Source organism: Rhinolophus sinicus, chromosome 1 (genome assembly GCF_057876585.1).
Source record: "Rhinolophus sinicus isolate RSI-liver-muscle chromosome 1, RSI-T2T, whole genome shotgun sequence".
Lineage (NCBI taxonomy): Eukaryota > Metazoa > Chordata > Mammalia > Chiroptera > Rhinolophidae > Rhinolophus > Rhinolophus sinicus.
The window spans coordinates 168,338,722-168,361,753 of NC_142501.1; the positions used below are offsets into that span (position 1 = coordinate 168,338,722).

Genomic DNA, 23,032 nt, shown 5'->3' on the forward strand with positions numbered 1-23,032 from the left:
CTCCCTTTATTTGTAATAAGAGGATAACAATCCTCAAAAAACCTCTACCACATGAGGTTGTTTTGAGGACTAAATAACATAAAGTATGAAAGCACTTAAGACAGTGTCTGCCTTATAGTAATTGCTCAATGATAACAGCTGTTATTAACAGTAGTGTCAATGCAGGGATTCCCAAAGATGTCGGATGTTCTTTATCTCTTCAGTTACTGACAATATAGTGCAATCTGGAGTTGTATCATTTATGTAATTTAAATGATAACATCATTTCAGAAATATTTCCATTTCAGTCTTATAGCTAGAAAATATAATGCCTTGAATATACCACCTTAAACAAATTTTTAATCCATACTCAGTTTTCACAAAAGGAGGAATATTAGGGAGGGAGAGAGAGAGAGCAAGAGAGAGAGAGAAACAGACGTGTATACGTGCTCTTGGTGCCAGATTTAAGTAATTTCTCTTCACCATTCTCTCCTTCCACTTATTTCTTGAAATTTCCACTCTTAATAATTATCTGAATAAACCCAGTATTCTAACTTTTCATCCTTTATAATATGGACTTTGATCCAATTTGACATGCTTTATTTTAAACAGGTACCCTCGGTAAAAGTTATTAAAGTTAAAGGCTTCTTAAACATATTATTATAAAGGGGACGCAAAAGACTATTTATTTAAATTTAATTGTCATGCCTCCATATGTCCATTTAGTTTAAACCATTTCTCAAATGCCATTACTGACAGGGAAAAATCTAGAAAATTATTTTTGAAAATAATTTAAATCAGTACCCTCAATGCATAGTTACAATTAGGTGAAAGTTTTATTATACCAGAATTAACATGCTTTTAAAATTATAATCTAACTTGAGAGATGAAAGTAGTTAACAATTCCAAAAAAAAGGACACTTCAAGTAACTGTTTTCAAATTGAACTCGTTATACCTACTTTAATTTGGCTAAGGTAGTTCCATAGTTAGCAGATTACTCTTTGATAACTGTCTCTTGCCTTTTATTTCTTGAAGATGAATTGGCCAGAACTGAGCTATGTAAATCTTATCCAAGGAATGGAGTGTCTTTACCTAATGCTATACCCTCCAAAAATTGTCTATCTAGTGTCATTCTGTAGCCAATTACCATGAAAACAAAGGAGATTCTTTTGTCAAACTTGATTTTTGATTACCTATGTACAGACGGATCAACTTTCCTGTAACAGTGAACAAAAGCCTGATCGAAGCCAGGCTATTCGAGACCGATTGAGAGGAAAAGGATTACCAACAGGTAAGAGTATATTAATAGGAAATTTTTAGGCTTTTTTTTTTTTTATTAAATTTATTGGGGTGACAATTGTTAGTAAAATTACATAGATTTCAGGTGTAAAATTCTGTATTACATCATCTATAAATCCCATTGTGTGTTCATCACCTAGAGTCAGTTCTCCTTCCATCACCATATATTTGATCCCTCTTACCTTCATCTCCCACCCCCCACCCCCCACCTGGAAATTTTTAGGCTTTAAGCTTATTTCATTGTTTCCTTGACTTATCTGGCTTGAAATCTTGTGATCCAAGATTGTGACCATAATTAAAAACTAATTATGCAAAGTAGAGGCAGGGAACAGACAGGAACACTAGCTGTATTAATGTGTCAATCCATTAAAGTTATGCAGAAATGTCATTGATATAATCAAGACTCCCACAATAAACCATTTCCTTTCCAATATTGTTATTATAGCAATAATATCAATTATTTATTTATTGTGGTATTTTATATTAAAAATGCATTTTAAAGCAAAGTGAAACAAACACATAAACACAACACGTTTATGAACATAAATGCTACTGAAACTAAAGTTTCAGAAAGCAACATTATTCTTACTCCACTTTTTTTTTCTATTCTATTTCTTTTTTTAATATTAGTCTCAACCCACTAAATTGATTTCATGACCAACTGATTTCATGACTTGCAGTTATACATACTGTCTTAGGATATATGATGCTTAGTAAATAAAAACTGATAAAGAATGATTTTACTATTTGCCAATAGCATTAGGTAATTATGGGTTCTATATAATCATTAAGTTGATTTTTTAAAGGAAATGAATAAAAATTCCAAACGTGAAATGAAAGTTAAGTTTTAGGTTTGGCTTATTTATAAATGTACTTCTGTTTTTTTTTATTATCTTTGTTCTCTTTTCCTCTCATCAAGCAATATTGATAATTATGATAATCTAAACATTAAACATATTTTGTGAGTGAAACGCTTAATTGTCTTATTGTGATTGGGGAGAAATAAATGTAAAGATGGCTTAAATATATTCTAATAAAGCACATTCTAATTGATATAGTCAGATTATAAAGCTAAGATGCCTAACTTTTCAATTTAATCAGATAGTCAGAGCACAGTTATCTTATTTCAAATCTATGAGAAACTCTCATTGTGAAAATAAATATAGATTCTTGATTATCTGGACCAAATGTTTTGCAGAATTCAGAACTTTCATATCTGAGAAGGAAGAGTGTGCCCTAAGCAAGCGTACTGTTGATATTGAGAAGTCAAAGAATAGCTTCCAATAAAATCATTTCCAATGGAGTGATTCTCTAGTGATGCAGTTAGTTAAATGTCTGTTTTGGTACTTCCGTGTTACATATTGTGAATAAGGACAATTTATCTGAAAACGTGTCGTAGCTTTCATATCGTCAACATAATCAGTTTATTTCTGGTTACATAAGATTCCTTTTCTAATATATGTATTATTAGTTTAAGTGGAAGTCAAAACAAACAAAAACAGAAAGCAGACTGTTTAACTTTGTTTTTACAATGCTTTCAGGGCAATATTTAAAGTATTTTTAACCCTTTCTTGTGTTTCCTTAATGCACTTATGTTCCCACATATAGACACACACCTTTTTTGTAGGTAAAAATCTGTTTCCCTTTATTTTAAAACTATAGTAGGATTTGAAATATGATATAGTGTGAACCTTGGTGCTAAGAATAGCAGCACTTTGTTAATTCATCAAATTTTCAGTCAGTCTCTTGTTTTAGAACTGAGTTAGCAGAAATTTAGGGATGAATGTCAATAGCAAGCTGAAAGAGTTTTTCAAGGGACATAATGAATACTTTAATAATTGAAACATTAGATTTAAAAGAAATGATTTTTTATTTCTCTTATTTATCATCTTTCCAGTTTGTCCCTCTCTCTCCCTTCCATCTCCCTCCCTCCCTTTCTCTTTCTCCCTCTCTCTGTCCTCTCCCTCCCTCTCTTCCTTCCTCCTTGCTTCCTTGTTTCTCTTTTCTGTTGTTTCTTTAGTCTTTTTCTGGAACTCCCCTGTATCATCTACTATAATTAAGTGGCCATGTTATGAAATTGAAGTTTGTTTGCTTGTTTATTTGTTGACTTTGTAAATATGTTATATTATTAATTATTAATTTTTAAAGATAGTTTGTTTCTTTTTAAGAATAAAAAATGTTCCCACATATATGAGAACCTAATTTTATCACTGTCAATTATGAATCTATAGAAAAGATCACTCTGCCATACTTTTTTTTTTAAAAGATTTTATTAGGGAAGGGGAACAGGACTTTATTGGGGAACAGTGTGCACTTCCAGGACTTTTTTCCAAGTCAAGTTGTTGTCCTTTCAATCTTAGTTGTGGAGAGTGCCATTCAACTTCAAGTTGTTGTCCTTTCAGTCTTAGTTGTGGAGGGCGCAGCTCAGCTCCAGGTCTAGTTGCCATTGCTAGTTGCAGGGGGCGCAGCCCACCATCCCCTGCATGAATCGAACCGGCAACCTTGTGGTTGAGGTCAGGCTGCGCTCCAACCAACTGAGCCATCCTGGAGCTCAGCTGCAGCTCAGTTCAAGGTGCCCTGTTCAATCTTAGTTGCACGGGCTGCTGCCCACCATCCCTTGTGGGACTCGAAGAATTGAACTGGCAACCTTGTGGTTGAAAGCCCACTGGCCCATGTGGCAATTGAACCAGCAGCCTTCGGAGTCAGGAGCATGGAGCTCTAACCGCCTGAGCCACCAGACCACCCCACTCTGCTATATTTAATTTAACAAATTTTAAAGACTGAAGTGTTAACATAGTTTAGATTATATTATTTTCAATGATTCAGTCTTATTGTTACAGACATTAATTATTACATAATATGTTAAAGGTAGTAATTAGAGATTGAAATGAATCTATACCTACTCTGTAACATAGCTTAAATACCAAGTTATTGTCATTTACATTTAGACATATTTTTTAGTAAAAGTCATATGTAAAAATTAAGCGTACTACATATGTACATGGTAGGCATAGGGAAAACCTCATATATTGAGTACATTAGGGTTTTTTTAGGTGTTTAATGAATATTTGTTGATTGAATGGGTATGAAAAAGTTTCATAAAAGTATTAGATATAATAATACATTTGTAACACAATTTTTAATGGTTCCATAAAGAAATATATATGACTATGATTTATTTTTTTAAGTAACTTATTTTAAACATTAAGTTCTATGCAAAGTAAAAAGAAAAACTGTAGTTAACTATCTTGACTCAAATTTCTAAACTATTTTCTTATTCTAACAACAAATATATCAGAAGTTTTAAACCAAATTATTAATGCCTTTGATTTGTGATTTGTTTTTATAATATCGAGAAAGAGTTAGTATTATTTTTTGATAGTTCTTATATACTGTCCAAATACAAATAATCTAGGATTAGCAGTAGTGACTTTAAAAAATTAACAGAAACCTTTAGACTGTCACTGATTTTATTCTCTGTTAATCCTATCTCTATTGGAGAATAAAATCTTTCCTATATCTAAGCTCATGAGAATTTGTAAGGAATTAGTTTGTTACTCAGGGTAAACCAAATTTTATTTATGTTTATATTTTGGATAGAAATTAGAGATCCTTATGCTTAAACAATAGGGTTTTTTTTTTAAGGGGTTTTTTTAGATCAAGTGTAATGGAAGAGGACTCCTCAGTCTGTCTCAGCCATAGAGCTCAAGGGCTTTCTTCATTTACCATTAACAAATTTATAAAACCACATCTCAAAAACAGAATCAAAATAATATAGTAATTATAGCCATTACCAGACAGAAGCAGTTAGCAGCTAATAGTCAGTGGCATATAGTAATATAAAAGCTTTTAAGTTTAAAAAATAAAATTACCTCATGAAGAAATATTCTTCTAGGACACTGGGATTACTTTTGGGCAGTGCCAGTTCTCAACTATCCAAGGTCACTTGCAGCAAAGCAATTTTGTCAAACTACATTAGTAGTAAAGCATTCTTTTTGATGCAAACCAACCTAACACCTATATGTGGTGATAGCTTCAGTTTATTAGGCTCCTGACCCCAGTTTTCCATAAAGAAAATGTCAAGATGGGCAGTGAGATACAGATTTAGATGAAAAGAAGTAAACAATTTTAGGGATAATGCCTTGTAACTACATGATTTGATTGTTCAACTAAAACTTAACAAAATTTTTCATCTATGAGTAAATGACCTTAAAAGGTCCCCCCTTACATCTTATCTCTGAGATCTGTCACAGAAGCTAAGGCCCCAACTCGTGGGCTGTCTGCCCCAACTTTGTTATTTAATACTGCCAATGCTGATAAAAAGGCTTCACTAAGCAGAAAGAAAGCAAACATTTCCTGCCAAGCTCAAGGTGGAAACCTACACCATGATCAGATCAGCACGATAGAGCTTCAGAACTTGGGCGTATTGATAATATCATGTTTCTTTTTTTATTGTACTTGAACACGTTTGTGAGAACAGATGGGGAATCGAGGAGCCTCTTTTAATACTGAAATGTCATGCTGCAGTTAGCTTCTAAGAGATGCTGTGAATTTTTTGAGTCTGTGTGTAAGGGGAAAAGTAAGTGATAATATCCAATTGAGGATAATGTTAGTCATTTATAACAAAAATATTAATAGTTTAAATACAATGTAATTTACTAGGAAGAATTTTTTTCAACTTAACTAAAATAAATGGAACATGTTATATTATGAAGACTTTTTATGTTCTTAAAATCTTCTATTCATAGCTCTTAAACGTTTATTCCCCGTTTAGTTTTTAGCAAACTGCAGTATCCAAAAGGAAAATGTTTACGGTTTCATTTTAAATTTGGATAACTGTATGTAATTTAATGTTGTTTGTAAATTCTCTCTGAACTCAGAGCCTCCTCAAGATATAGAAAATCCACCTATAATTACCACTTACTCTATTGAATAATTGATTTTTATTTTTTAAATTTTAGAGTAAACCTAAAACTTTTATAGGAAATATTTTGATTTCTGGTTTCATGATTTCCTCTCAAAAGAACTTTCATATTCTCCCTCAGTGCATAGTTATATGCTGTGGAAAATAAAGCAGAAACAAAAAGGAGGCAAAATTTATTATTTTATGTTGCTCTTGGTCAGAAGAGCTCATAATAGTTCATACGGGTTAGTTCATTTATCCTTTCATGTCTAAGAAGAAGGCATAACAAATTATATCCACATTTTTGTAGATGAAGTAAGTGGGAAACATGGAAATTAAGTGGCTTGTCCAAGCTCGTAGATTGAATGGTAAAGCTAGAATTTAAAGCCAGGTTTTTTGACAGTAATTTTTCTGGTGGATTATGCGACCTAAATTGGCTTTAAAATGTTTCAAAAAGTTATGTAATCAATCCATTCTACAAGCATTCTTTTGAAATCTCTTTTATCAAGAACTGGAAATACAAAAACAAATAAGAAATGGTCTTTATGTTACTGTTCCAGTTGGGGGCAAGGGTGGGGAAATGAGTAGGAGTGATGATGGATATATAATATAATGGATCATTTTAATACAGTGAAAGAAATGTCCCAATACAGATCCAGCTTGCTCTGTGAGGATTGTGGAAGGAGCTACTATACCAGGATGGGGAAATATCAAAGAAGTTTCCATCTGAAATCTTTTAAGAGTAGCTCCAATGGCATTGCTTTCAGAAACAACATTAGTTTAATTTCCTGTGATCAAAATGTGTAATGAGCACAGCCATCAGATGTACTTAATTAATGATTTCAGTGCTATATATTGCCTGTCAGATAAAAATAATTTTAATGGCCTGCGTCGGGTTTAGAAATATCTGGAAAGCAGTTGAAGAAATTGCATTTTATTTAGTCTTAAATACTGTTATTAAGTGGCACTGGTTTACAACACTACATTGTTTTTACTGGTCTAGAGACATAGCATCTAATAAATGAGCTTAGAATTCCATGTTTCTCCTCATTCGTATGGCCAGATTATTTATTTAAACTCTCATTTTTAAGTTTTCAGATTAGTGAATTTTTTTCTGCTAGTACTTTAGCAACATGAAACAACCATCGTACTATATTGCTATATGTGATACTATACATATTTTGTCTACCTCTAGTTGGGCTTTGAGATTTTAATAGCCAGCACACTCTGATCTATTTGTTATGGGGAATAAGGAAGATGAAGGATTTCAGGATGGTGCCCATATTTCTGTTTTGAGCAGTTATTTGAGCATTGGGCCACTTACTGAAATTGGAAAGACTAGGGTAGAATGGACATCTCTAGATGCAGGAAGTAACGGATTAGTTTTAAGCATGTTCAATTTGAGGTGTTCTGAGATATACTAGTAGCAGTTCCAATTATATAAGATTGGAGCTCTCAGAAGAGGTCAGTGCTGAGAATATAAATTTGGGAATTGTCAGTACATAGCCTTGTTAATAGATGAAATTCTTTAAGGAAAAAGTGAAAAGATAGGGTTCTCTGGTATCTGAGGAAATCCAACATTTGCATATCCAGTAGAGGAAGAGGAAAAAATAAAAGAGTAAGAATGAGCAGTCTGAGGAGGAGGAGGGGGAACCCAGACTTGTAATGAGAGAAAAGTGATTCATTAAGGGATTGTGAACAACGAATGTTGTTGCTGAGTGGTAAGTAAGATACGGATACAAAAGTGCCCATTATATTTGGCAATATGGAGGTCATTAGTGATACATGAGGAGAGTTGCCAGCGTGTGGAGGAGTTGGAAGTTAACTAAAGTAGGTAGAATAATTAATGGAAACTGAGAAATTGGAGACAACAGTAATTATAGGGAAATGTAATGACTAAAGGGAAATACTGTAACATAGAATAACATAGGGACAAGCTTTGTTTAGTTTCGTTTTTATTATGAGGATATTAAAGTATGTTTTTATACTAATGAGAATGACTCAATAGAAAGGGGGTGTAATAAAGATATAAGCAGAGAGGGCAGAAGTTAACCAAAAAAGTAAAATCTTTGATAACGTTAAAGGAGGGAGGAATTGAACACATGTTGGGAATTGGCGTTCATCCTTTGAGACAACAGGAAAAAGATTTGCAGACCTGGGTAGATGTGTAGAATTAGTCATGGACAAATGGAATGCTCTCTTCTGATAGCTTCTATTTTCTTGGTGGAATATGAGACAAGATCGTCAGGTAAAAGAGAAGAGGGAGTGAAGGTGAGAAATTTGAAGGAGGAAAAATGCAGCAGTCATTGTGGAAATTGAGTGAATTTACAGTTAACTCATGATGTTAACTGTCCACAGTGGTTGACCATGAATTTATGGTGTTGCCAAAATAATTACTTATTTGATTTTCTCCAAGTTGTGACTACTTGCTGATAGTCAAAGTAGTTAAAGAGGAGATTGTTGAGTGTATCTATGGTTGTATGATCCTTAAATCCTTTCAATTCTTATTTTTTATCTAATGTATTCCATCATTTTTCAAGAATATGTTTCTATTTTATAATAAAATTTTAAATTAATGAGTTTCAATATGTAGTTTGTTTAAGAATATAATTTATCCCTAAAATACTGCAACATAGACTTCTGTTCATAATTTTTAAATTAGGTTAGAAACTGGAGTCTGTGACAATCTGTGTGTCTGGATGTGGTGTGGTATGTTTCTCAGTATTCTTTACATGACATGTCCCAAATATTGTTATCCTTTTTTGCACTTAACTGAATCCATGTTTAGGGAAGGATGAGTTGCAAGAAAAGCAAAACATTTGAATCTAATCCTCAAGTAAGCAAGTTACTTGTTGGCGTTCTAAAATGAATTCACTTTCTAAGATTTTTAAGGTGAATTTTGTGATCAGGGAATTAAAGCTTAAAGCGTTACCCTAAAGAGGCTATTGACTTCTTCAGATGAATTAATAAGCAATTTATTATTTCTAGAAAGGTTTTAGTCGTTACTTTATATTGTATACATAGCAAAAAGGTAATCATGGAGGAATCACAGAAGGCCACACAGAAAATCTTCAGTGTTTATGGGCTATTGGGTTAGTAACTATAAAGTAGTCTTTCTTCTGTGTGTTTTTTTTTAATAACCAAGTCATATATATCATTTTTTTGTTGTTGAACTATGCATTCAAAAAATTAATTTGTGGTTGGGTATTCTAAAAAAAACTTAGAACAGCTTACTGATTTTAACTACATCAAGGACTAAAGAATAAATAAGAATTGGTACTTTATTCCAGCTGACAAATATTGATACATAATGTTTGAGGGGAAAAACTATGTTAGTTCATGAAAAAAATTAGGTTTTTTACATAATTTACACACAATTAAATTATCTGGATTTCAAACACATTCAAATTTTCTGAAAATATATCTAATTGTAATTAAACTTTGATACTTACAAATTCCAAATGCAACACTCTTTTTTCCATCCAGAATATACAAGAATTCTTTGTTTCTTTAAACATATTTATGTAAATGACCAGAAAATACCAGGGCTTTATATAGAAGTAATACATGTTTGAATTATACCGTTAGAAGTTGAAGGAGTTAACTATTTATTCTGTTATTACCCCAAATCATTTCATAGATAATTAACATCTTCCCAAACTAAATAGTGTCAGAATTTTTATCAATTTTTTAAATCCAATAATTCACCGTTGATGAATATAAAATGATACTACTCAAAAAAGTAAGTTGAAAATATTATTGATTTCATTAGCTAAGAAACATTGGACTATGAAAAGTTATACAAACATAGCATCTTTTTTCACTTCCACCATCACCACCACCACCACCACCATTCTATTCCATCTTTGATCCTCCGTTTGCAGAATTTAGAAAATTGCTACCACTTTCATTGTCAATAGTAAGGTTACATTCCAGTTATTTTCTAAAACTTATGCATACATGATAGATTCTTATCATTCCAGGAAGAAGCTCTACTTCTGATGTACTAGACATACACAAGTCTCCATTCTCTCATCAGACCTTTCTTAACAAAGGGCTTAGTAAATCTATGGGATTTCTGTCCATCAGAGACACACAAGATGAGGATGATTATTTCAAGGACATTTCATCAGATCATAATTCTGGACTTGAAGATTCTGAAAATGCCTGCTCTCCTTACCAGTTCAAAACTAGTGACCCAGAAAAAAAAGCTATCCCTGGCATTGATGTGCTTCCCAAGAAGAAGATATGGGCTTCATCCATGGACTTGCTTTGCACAACTGACAGAGATTTCCCTTCTGGGGAGACTGGCAGATACCGACACTGTCTCCCTGAGGCAGTAACAGTGCGGACTTCAACGACTCCTAGGAAAAAGGAAGGAAGATACTCAGATGGAAGCATAGCCTTGGATATCTTTGGCCCTCAGAAGATGGATCCTACATTTCACATGCGAGAATTGCCCAGCTCCTCAGCAATATCAAGTGCTTTGGACCGAATCCGAGAGAGACAAAAGAAACTTCAGGTTCTGAGAGAAGCCATGAATGTAGAAGGTTAGTAATTTTGTGTGTTTGAGAGAGAATTGAATTAAAATATTTACAATTGTGTCTTGAAATAAAGAAGGGTTACTAAACCATTCCACAAGTCTTATTTCCACTGCCAAACCTTTTACCCAGGTTAGTCTTACTTCTCTATCAATTTCTCTTCTCCCTTCCACCAAAACCCCATTCAAAATACACTGCTTCCACAAAGTCATCCCTACTAAATATGCTTAGTTCAGTCTCTTTATAGTCTCAAGCATCAATGAAAATATATGTAATCTGTTAAATTTTGCTACAATGGTCTATTTAATATATTTTGTTTTAATAGGTGATGTTTTGATTACCTATAAAAGTGAATATTAAGCCAAATTATGTCCTAGTTTGCATATTTGCATATCTGCCTTTTATTTTCTCAGGTAATGTGTGTATGCATGTGAGTTAAGGAAACTCAAATAGACTAAATCGCTCCCACGTGCAAGCGCATGTGCATATACACACACGCATGCACATACACACATACCTGGGGTGCCCAAACAATCTATACAAGTGGGCACTTTGGTCAATGTTGCTCAAGCGGTCGTTCGCCATAATCAGAAGTGTCTAGATACTGATGGTAACCACTTTGAGCACCTCTTGTAATTGCAGAAGTCAAACGTGACTTGTATTCATCTTTTGTTATCGGTATATATTGAGTATTATAATTTTAATACAGTTTTCCTTTCTTAAAAGGTGTACACTTTTCTTGGCACCCTCTGTATATTATATATATACATACTATATACATATTATGTATATATATATATGCAAAGATAATATATAATCTTTGTAGATCCTCATTTGTTAAAAACGGTAACTTGTTATGAAACAATTTCCATATTTAGAAATTTTAGGTTCATTACAAGAGATACAAGAAGAGAAAAAAATTTCTTTTTAAAAATAAAATGTGCTTTGAATTGTTTGACACAGGACAATTTCCATTCTGAAATCTTTCTGTGCTATTAAAGAGTTTTCAAAAGCATTTGCTCCCACAAAGAACATACTCATTTTTTTCCCAGAGTTTATTTTATAACCAAGTTAAATAAATACCTTGAAATGTTGGTTTATTATGGAAAATGCTTACACCGCCTTAAATAAACTCCATTATTATATAGTAGCTTGCAAGTAGTAATAAATTATATTTGCTTTAGACTAAAAGCATTATTTAAAAAGAATGTTTGATGTTTGGAATTCAAAAGCAATAATTCTTATTAGTTATTTAGTTGAGTAATTTGTTGGTTTTATGCTGTGCTGTCATTTTCTAAAGGTGAGATAATTTATGTTAGCTGTGCAAACAAAAGTGCAGATTGCTAATAGAAGATTTTAGCTAGTATACAAAGAAGAAGAGAGACTAGAAAATAATATAAATACCATTTATCTCATTTAATTCTTGTGAAAAGTAGGCTCCCCAGATCCCTTTTCAGTGTGATAAATCAAGCAGAACAGTGGATGTTACTAATGTATACATTTTCTTATACACATTTCTTTCTTTTAAAATATTCTTGTTTTAAATCATTTAAAAATATTACCAATGCTCTGTGCAATTTTTGTGATCTTTAAATTTGGCAGTTGCTGCTGGGTATCAGCAATTTTAGAATTAGAAGAAGCCTTAGAGCACACGTTCTTGGGCTTCTGAAAATTAACTAACATACCCAATATTACATAACTAGGTAATGATAGAATTTTCATCATTATGGGAGATTGCAGATTTCCATCACAAACTTCAGCATTCCAGCCTAAGGATTTCCCACCACATATTACTTCCTAATTTTTAAAAAAGATGTGTTCCAGTATTGATTGGGTTAATGTAACAATCAGAAGAAAAGAAATTGGTAAATTTCTATTTGTCCTTGCACATGTTCAAGGAGGTTCATTGAACTAATAGAAAAGATAGATATATAGCCCTTCAATCTCAGATGGACTCATATAGCCCTTTCCTTAGCCCAGGCCTCATCCTCTTGAAAGAAGCCTTTATCTAAATTGCCTGCACAACATCTCCTCTGCTAAAAACATCAACCAGCGAACAGCACAGGGAGACCAGACCTTAAAATCATGGAGTTTGGTACTGGAAGGGAAATGGATACCATTTACACCAAATATCTCAATTTCAGAGGACCAGAGTAAACTAGTTTGCCAAAGGAGATGCATAATTCATAACAGAGTTGTATTTAGAATCTAGGTCTCTTGAGCCCCAGAATAAGATTTTTTCCACTGCTATTCTGATTTCAAGCAGAAACCACGTATATTACAGATATATTGTCAGGAAAACTTTTTTACTGCCTGGGAAGTTGGACATTCAACTAACCGCCTAACAAACCCCTTCAGTCTTTTCCAAATCTAATAAAGTTATGTAATTTTGTAATACAATAAAACAAAATAGTGTTATGAAAGAAAGGCTCAAACTGAGGCACTTTGGGTTCTTTCTATAGTAAACCACACTAGATGGGGGTTAAGATGGAGCTCTGTGTCACATGCTCTGTGGTAGATAGTGTTTTGTTGGGGCTTTACTAAGGAAGGATCTGTAAGATGGTTATCCTGTAGCTGACAAGATAAGGCAGTAAACTATCAAAAACACGGTGGTTGGCACTAAGTGCTCTGATTTCTTTGGGAACTAAATAGGAAAGTTAAGAACCAAAAAGATCCCAAGAAAGAAACTAGTTGAAGTTTAAAAATTATTAATATAAGATTATTACTATGATTATTATGTTAACACTTAACCTTTCTGGTAATTCTCTACATACATAAAGCAGTAGGGACGGGGCAGGAAGAAACATAACAGGTTATTCTTGTGAAAACTAGTTTTAAAATTTAATGCCTATTTTATTGCTTAATTTTTTTTAAGTCTTCTTTGTTTTATTATTGTTATTTTTTTTGTTTGGTTTTGTTTTTTAAAACTTTTTAATTTATTTAAGTGTGTTTTTCCAGGACCCATCAGCTCCAAGTCAAGCAGTTGTTTCAATCTAGTTGTGGAGGCCACAGCTCACAGTGGCCCATGTGGGGATCAAACTGGCAACACTGTTTGTAAGAGCACTACACTCTGGGGTGTCTGGATGGCTCAGTTGGTTAAGAGCGTGAGCTCTGAACAACAGGGTTGCGGGTTCGATTCCCACATGGGCCAGTGAGCTGCACCCTCCACAACTAGATTGAAGCCAAACAAGCTGCCGTTGAGCTGCCGGAGGGACAGCCAGATGACTCAGTTAGTTAGAGCGCAAGCTCTCAACAAGGTTGCTGGTTCGACACCCGCATGGGATGGTGGGCTGTGCCCCCTGCAACTAAAGATTGAAAACAGCGACTGGCATTGGGGCTGGCCTGCGCCCTCCACAACTAGATTGAAGCATAATGACTTGGAGCTGACGGGCCCTGGAGAGGCACACTGTTCCCTAATATCCTCCCCCACCCCCCCAAAAAAAGAACACCACACTAACCAACTGAGCTAACCGGCTGCCCCCTTATTATTGTTTTTTAACTGAGTTTCAGACATCCAAAATCCACACAGAAAGGCCTTTCTTTGCCTTCATACAGGGAAAAATAGCTTTATTCTTTTCATTTCACTTTTTTCACCTCAGCATAGGACTGTCCTATTCTGCTCTTTTCCTTTCTTCCTGTTCCCAGTATTTTCTTTTCCACCTCTCTGTACTTCATCTTAGCATCTGAGAAATTGTCTGTTTTCTAATAGGAGTATTTGTTGCCATCTCTCTTGTGAAGTAATTACCACACACCCCGTATCCATTGCTCCGTGGGTTGGCAGCACATTCCTGATTGTGAGAGATTGACTTGGAACCAGTACTGTGAGTATAGTATGAACAGCACTCCACACCCTGGGTGGGGACCATAAATAGTATTCTGTTTCCAACAGTCAAAACTCCTCGGCATTCTGTATAATATACTAGAAGGGAAAGGGAGAAGAACAGATATAATTACTCCTACAAAAGTGACTGGTTAAACGTGACTTATTTAGGGAGTTTTAAGTCAATCTACTATATCTCAAAATTAAATAATTGTTTCCTTTCTTTCAATGCTGTGACCGCTGGTCTAGCCGAGTTTTGCTTTCTGTGATTGCCCTGTGAATACAGCTTAAACTCTGTTGTGCAACTGGAATATGTAAACACTCAAATATGTGAGCCTGTTCTCATTATTGAAACACCTTAATGTTTCGTTTGTGTGAGAAGATTTTATTTAAAAGTTCATACATTTTTATAGCTACATGTCAGGAAAGCAAGGGATGGGTTTATCATGTAAGATACTTTTAGAGACATTTTATGGAAATGAATTTTTTTTCAAAACTTACCTCCCTTTTCTAAAATCCAAAACTGGTCAAGATGAACTATTCAGTTTTTATGTCTCCCATTTATTTCCCTTTGAATAGAATAATTAAAAATGATATGATTGTTATCTGGATTACTCCCAGAACTAAATTAAATAATTTTAATACTCAGTTTCTGTTTCACTCCTATTAGTTCCACAGAAGTAAATATAAATAAGCAGGGATTTTATGTGGTATTGGTCAGATAGCACATGTACTTCAGGTATTAATGACTTTATTATTATGCTACTAAGTTGAAAATATATTTCAAATCTCTGAAGAGCACGCTTTTATAGATGGATTGAACATTTTAGCCAGAAAGAATCAAGTGCCTACTATGTTTCCAGGGCTGAATTGTAAAAAGATCCCTATTTTAGACCAGCATTATCCAATAGAACTTCAATGGAGGGTGTGTTATATCTCTACAAAGTCCAACTCAGTAGTTACAAGCCACATGTGACTATTGAGTGTTACATTTTGGCTAGTGCAACTGAGGAAATGAATATTTAAACTTACTAGGTTGGTGCAAAAGTAATTGCGGTTTTTGCAATTTTTAACCTTTTAAACCGCAATTACTTTTGCACCAACTTAATACATAGCTTCATGTGGCTAGTGGCTACTACATTACAATAGTGCAGCTTCAGACCATTCTCATGTAAAGTTAGTCCAGTATAAAATACTAATCTTCAATTGAGCAAGATTGGTTTGAGCAGAGGTGGGGGGAAAGGGGAGTTGCTTTTTCTTTAGTTAAAATACAGCTGAGAAGAGACATTTCTCATTTTGATTTATGCAAGTAGAAAAAATGAAATTTCATTTGTAAGCAGTAAGGAAAGTTAAAGATGAAACCAGTACAAATATTTCATTGTCTCTATTCATAGTAAGAAAATATTAATTTCGGAGTCCACAGAAATCACAGGCTACTTTATCAGAAACTAGTGACCTAATTTAAATCAAACTCATACACAGTTAACGTAAACCCAATTTGGCTTTGACACAGACACCTTCTCAGAAGCATGGATTGATATGTTTTAATAAAGATTTAAAATGGATCTTACTAGCAATGAGTATCATTGCAGTTTTTAAGACCCACCAATTTTAATCTCCAAAATATTTCTTAAATCCATCCCAGTCAATTCCTTCTGAGATCAGACGAGATCGGGCGCGTTCAGGGTGGTATGGCCGTAGACCCAGTCAATTCCTTCTAATGTTCATGGACCATGGAGATAGCTTTCTAAATTGATCTCACAGTTACAATTTGTCCTCCATTTCCCTGCCATGCAAATTTGAACACATTTCTTCTCTGCCTTCAGTCGCTTAATAACTTCCTATCATCCGCTCAGGATAAAATTCTAGCTCCTTAGATCATATTTGAGGCTCTCCACAACTGTATGTCTCCGTGTCTCCCTGTAGCATGTCCCATCTCACACCTCACTCCAACACTAGGTATACATTCTCTGTCTGTGTCTCTCCCTCCTTCCCTCCATTCATGCAGGCCATGTTATATTTCCATATCTTTATTCCTGCAGCTTTCTGCCTTAAGACTATCAAAGCTTTTAGGCATTGCATGGTTCAGGAAGCTTTCTCTCACCTTCCCAGTTTAGGATGATGGCCTATGTTTTTCATTGAAATCACTTGTTTTGAAAAGCTTGTTTCTCCTGTTGTAGACATCAGTTATTTGGCCTATTCTAACAGATACTCATAATTTTCAACCTACGCTGAATATCGCAATATTTTGTCAGTCATAGCCTAACCAACCAACAGCAAATGTGATCAATTTCCTTTAGAACTGTACTACTTGAGAGCTTTAGAAGGGCTGGGGAAGTCCTAACAGAGGATCCAGGGGATCCTAGAAGATGCTAGAAGAGTGGTACAGCCAGTCCAGGTGCAAGTCATAGCCCAGATTTGTGCTAGTACATTACACAGGACCCCCACAGAGGGAATTGCAGATGATTCATTCTTTGTGCCATTCCTCCTCTGCACAAATTTTATATCTTTAAATTAATTTATGGTTCACTAAGCATTTCTCCATATATATTCTTCCTCATTTATATGTATTCATACTTGCATGAGTTCTGTTACTGGTTAAAATTTTTATTGATCATGTGTAGCTCTCATGGGATTTTAGAATATATTCTATTCCTATATCATGCAGCATGGTATAATATAGAATGCGGTGGACTCCAGTGAACATATAAAAAGTGCAACATATAATCTCCAGAGATTAATCCCTTGAAAAGAAAACATAGAGAAGAACACTTCATACATGAATACATAATGTTATTATTTTTCTCTGCTCTATTTGAAAATTGAAATATTTTATTTGTTAGGGTCCATAACCTTAACAATGCAGGGTTTTTAAAATTTATAGTTCTCAGCTACGAAACCAGTCATTTTGTGCATTTCTCTCTGAAACTTGTATCTGTAATTTGAGTCATTTATTTAAAGGTAAAGAAATACCAACCTTAAAGTGGTTATTTAATTCCTGATGTTGCAATTGGCTGAGTCTTACTTTCTACGTGGTGTTTGTCTGAACTTGAATGTGTGTCATTTGTAAATTGTGTTTTTAGATTACAGTTTGTGCTGACTTAGATTTTTTTTTAATGTGGAGATTGTAGATTTGAATATTTTATCTGAAATAATTTTATGTAAACTCAGAATACCATGCAAATCTTCATAATCTCCTAACTATTAAAACCATTATAGCATTCATGATCACGTGCCACAACTTTATGTGTTTAAAGTGTTAAGTATGTTAAATGGTGGTGGAAATTGTGACTCTTAGTTGCCAAGAACATATGACCAAATATTCTAACCTATTGAAAAGCTGCTTTTTATTGTTACTGTGTAAGTGGAGTCAATATGATATTAGAGTAAGAGTGAATTTTGTTTAGAAAATCAGATCACCGTTAAAGCATAATAAAATGTTTCTCAGGTTTTTATACCTTGTAGTCTCACCAAAAAAAAAAAAAAAAATTAGTATACTCTGAGTTATGGTAAAATAGTACTAGAAATTAAAAGATATCTTCAAATGTCAGAGTATGTATGATTATGAAGTCTCTATAACTAGACTTCTCTCTAAATGTTAATTCTTTAAGCCATTCTTCTGTAGTTCCTGTTCTTTTCATTTTCTCACCACTATCTGCAGAATGTATTTTAGAGAGAATGTATTCCTATATGTTTTATATGTTTATATACATATATTCACACACACCCTATTTGATGCTTCTCATTTGGTGACATGTGTGCAGGCTGATTTTATTTTCTTCTCCCATTTGTTTTTTGCACTCATTAGTATTTCTACACTAGGATTCTTGACTACAAATTCATTTTCCACATCAGCAAACTATGTACTCATAGGAAGTCAGAGAAGGAAATTGTCTAGTGAGTAAGGACTCTTTGTGACCCTAAATGGGCCCTAGTACACTGATTTGTACAATGTAGGCTTCATTTAAATATTTACTAGCTGAAAAAAGAAATTTGCCAACAAACAAACTAGATATTGAATCTAATTTCATCCAACAAAAGGCAAATTCAGTTTTACAATTGTTAATAGTGAAAGCTTAAATTTTTATTATTACAGTTTTAACATTGCAATGAAAGCAGCCACATGTGTGTTTTATAAAGTGTGTATTTGAATATTTTTGATAGGTCCATTCAAGAATTCAAGAATTTCAGCATTCAGAAAACTTTGTCATATTATATAAATTCTTAGGAACATCTCTTTGTTTAAAAAAAAATAGTCCGACACTCTCTAATTAAAATAACATCACTAGATTTTGTTGATGCTGGGATGTGGGTGCATGAGGTCTTAATGTGCTCTGTTTTCTTGTCTGTTTGAAGTTTTCATAATAAAAAGTTGTTGTTGTTGTTTTCTAAATCATTCCGTTAATACCACATTTCTAGGATCTGGACCAAATCTAATGTGCTAATATTATACATTTGAATATAGATAGAAAACATTTGTGGTGTCTGGATCCGTCAAAAAGAAAAGTTGTTAATAATGTTAGGACAGCTTATGGAAAATTAGGGAGTATCCTTCTGCAGACCAGAACAGAGGAGGACAGCTGTTCTCTATCTCGTTAGTGTCTGTAGGATGCCTTTATGCAGGTCATCTCAGAAAGCCAATAAATGTTCCTGCCCAAATGATCTGTCAGCATAGAAAATGTGGCCCTCTGTTTACACCAATAATAATGCAAGATACTCGTGGTGAAGGACCTGTAATTTTATAATCCCCCAAACGGTGACATTTATTACTTAATTCAAAGCCCATACTTACAAGAGTTAACCTTTCTTGTAAGCATGAGTAAGTAGTAAAGTTCGGCTGAGAACTTAATCTGATTATAACTCTTTAAGTGTGACCAAGGAGTCAGTATTGCCTGGGAACTTGAATCTGGTTATATCTGCCGTGTCATTATGTGAAAGGAACGTTTAAAAGATATATTCCAACACATAAGAAGCTCACAAAAAAAATTCCTACTGTTTTAATTAATATAGATACCCACCCCTACCCCAGTTATAGGGAAAAAATAATCTCTTCTTATCCCCTGATAATCCTGCCATTTTAATTATTCTTTTCATGTATATGGAGTGCTAGTACCCTATTAACCACAAAGCAGTCAAGCATCATAAGTTCCCTTTCTCCCCCGACCCTCCTCAGGTGTAGTTCTGAGAATATTGCAAGACTAATAGATCATCAAGGAAAGATGATTTATTGTTATAATTTTAAGAGGAGTTCATCCAAGTTACATTACAGAAGAAACACAGGAAGTAAAAAGTTTTCGGAGTAAGCTTTAAAAAGGAAGGGAAGGGAAGGGAGGCTAGAGAGAGAGAGAATATGGGCATGTAAAATAAGAACAATTATAAAGCACTACCAAAGAATGGAAATTAAAATTAAAACTTATTTACTATCTTACAGCCACTTTAAAGAAATAGTGATGAAACACAAAGTTCATTTAATATGGGTTGTGACATTATTATTGCATGGCATAACATCTAAGTTCTCTACTTCAGTCATAAAACAGGCTTATTGTGACTTTCTACTTTTCTTTGTAAGATAGAACTATCTTGACCCTGTGCATTTGGGTCCTCTCCTTGGCATTGTTGGTTTTACTGTTCTGTACGTTGCAGTGCTAGGTTTGTAATATGATCAAGTTACCTTGGGAAAATTCCTCAAAAATTTTAGCATGGGGGTTCTGTAACAAAAAATACAAAAAATTCTTTGGTGCCCGTTGAAAATAGCCGTTATTCTTAAGTAGTCATTTAACTATGTTCATTAAACAGTATTTGATAAAACTATTGTTTGACATCTGCAATCCTGTCAAATCACTTTCATCTCAAACCAGAGAATTTTTTTTAAACTATCGTATTTATTTTACCATAAGATTTACATGTGGTTGAATGGAATCATTTTTTAAAATACATAAATACATGGATTTTCAATTCCAAAACTCTTCTGATTAATTATAGTATTATTTTGATAGTCATGTTCGCTGTATACGGAGTTGGACAAAGGAAGAATCTCATGTATTATACTTCTTATGTATTATACTTACCTACTTCTCCAGGTAAACATTGTCATAGAACAATATACAACTTCCCTCCATCAAGTCCATGGCTGGTCATTTATCCTTCTATTCACTCCTTTCATTTATTTAAAGCTTTGTCTCATCATGATCTCCTAATTCTCCCAGGCATTATTTCCATCCTGGTTCTACAAGCCTGATTCCTGTGATGCCATTTAACTTATTCATTCATTCATTCATCTCTTTTTCTTTTAACAATCTCTGTTGAGTAACTACTAGCACAAGGAGTATTCATTGTGTAAAGTCCCTGTTCTTAAATTTGCAATCATGTAAAAAATAATTCCTTACATACTTTAATTATCTGTTGCCATCATCCCATGTCACTTCTCAGTTCTAGGTATTTCCCATGGTCTGCGTTTTCTAGTGCCAAAAAAAGCCACAAAACCATTCTGATTGGTTCCAATACAATTCATGCATTCTAGCCCACTCTGAACTCTCATGGCTACATGAAACCTTTCATGTGGTTTTTGCTGACTTACCACATTCTTCACAGCAGAATTTCTTTACTCTTTTCAAGCTCCCAGCTAAACTGGGTCCCAGAAAGTGATTCACTTTTTATTGCCAGGAGTAAGGCAACTTTCTTACATGAATATCTTGAATTCCCTTAGTATTTTCACTCTTTCCCTTGTCCATCATTTCTTTCTCTTAAGAGGAAAAGATTCTCCTTGCCAAACTATCCACCTCATGCATGTTGAATTCTTTTTTTAATCTTCTGCTTCCCTCAGCACATTTTTTTATCTGTTTTCCCCACGATCATTTACAACTTCAATCTCCTCCAATATACAGACTTAATATCCACTGGCTAAAATTATGCCCAGACATTCCACTCTGCCAAAAAGATGCTGATAACTCATTCAATCTATTTTTAAAAAATCTTTTTCCTCTTTCAAACCTTTAAACTTATTGAAAGAATAGTTTATATCCATTTTCTCAATTTCGTACCACTAGTCCTTCTTTAAACCTTTCTGATTTGAACTCTGACTTGTCTGTGCAATGGAAATAGTCCTCTTAAAGGTCATCAGTGACCTTTGTGTAACACTGTATTCATCTGTTTGTTCATGCATCCATTCTTATTCATTCAGAAAATAACTGATTTTGTGCTAGTGTGCTCCAGACACTTGGTACGTACTATAGGTACATCTAAAAATACTGAGAGAAAAGTCAACAACAACAAAAAAAGACAATCCTTTTAGTCAGACAGTTTATAATTTAGGCAGAGGAAACAAACAAGTAGAGAATTATTAGGCAGTGGAAGAGTTGCAAATACCGTGTTTCCCTGAAAATATGACCTAGTCGGACGGACAATCAGCTCTAATGCGTCTTTTGGAGCAAAACTTAATATAAGACCTGGTATTATATTATATTATATTATACCCGGTTTCATAGTAAAATAAGACCAGGTCTTATATTGATTTTCGCCCCAAAAGACGTATTAGAGCTGATTGTCCGGCTAGGGTCTTATTTTCGGGGAAACACAGTAGTTAAGCATAAGGCAGTATGAGAGTCAGAGAAGCAGTGTCTAACACCTCTAGGTGGTCATGAAAGCTTTTGTTGAAGTTCAGGTTTCTCTTAAAGGAAAAAAGAAAAAGTATTCAGGTAAAAAAGTTGTGGGGGGGCAAGCATTTCTAACAGAGAGAGTATCTTTCATGAAGGAACCTAAAAGTTTATATGTGTTGGGTTATAAATTTGCAAATTTGGAACAAGATTGCAAAATTTGGGGAAGCAGATGGCAATAAGGCCATGGAACAAGGGTTTTGCCTGCATTGAGTTTTTAAAGTTTTATTTAAATGACTGTATATATGTATGTTTTGGGGTGTGCGAAGAAAGAGGTCTGTACTTTCCACCTGTTTCTAACGTATAAATCTGTAACTTGACAGTATCAAGAGCCACAGCTATAAATGTAGTCAGAGGTCAGGTTATAAAAGGCTTTGAATTGGAATATCAAGCTAAGGAACTTGTAAACTGTATCTTGAAGACTCTAGTTTGAAGAAGTTTAAGAAATATGGCAATATGCTCAGATTTTTGTTTCTGAAAAGTTCACTGTCTATAATGTGAATTATGCTACACGATGAGCAAGACTTCAGAAATGGGAATCAGGACACATGAAGTAGTCCAGGCATGAGATGAATAGTGATCTGTGATCACTACGGTGAGTATGAAGAGGCAAGGCAGAAACATCTAGAAAGTAGAATTTAGATTTAGTGGGGCCCTGCCCCCACTCCTACAGGGCACACACCGCACAACCCTTCACCGTCTGTCCCACACCTCATGCTTACACATCTCATTCTGCTGGCACTAAACACCCTGTCTTGAATTAAGTATTTTACATTTCTACATTTAAAATTACTTGAGCTTAGGACTGTGTCTTTGGATTTTCTATCGCTTATAGCA

At 34.1% G+C, this 23,032-nt stretch overlaps 1 protein-coding gene across 8 annotated transcripts in view; it reads left to right on the forward strand.

The window, feature by feature from the left end:
• PTPN13 (protein tyrosine phosphatase non-receptor type 13) overlaps positions 1-23,032 on the forward strand; it is a 173,094-nt gene that overhangs the window by 66,571 nt on the left and 83,491 nt on the right. For 7 of the 8 annotated variants that reach the window (XM_019731269.3, XM_019731271.3, XM_019731274.3 and 4 more), the window contains exons 6-7: positions 1,184-1,271; positions 10,166-10,732. In XM_019731269.3, the coding sequence (XP_019586828.3) occupies positions 1,184-1,271; positions 10,166-10,732 (655 nt within the window). The remainder of the gene's footprint in view (positions 1-1,183; positions 1,272-10,165; positions 10,733-23,032) is intronic. The other variant, XM_074323879.2, reaches the window with a different exon arrangement.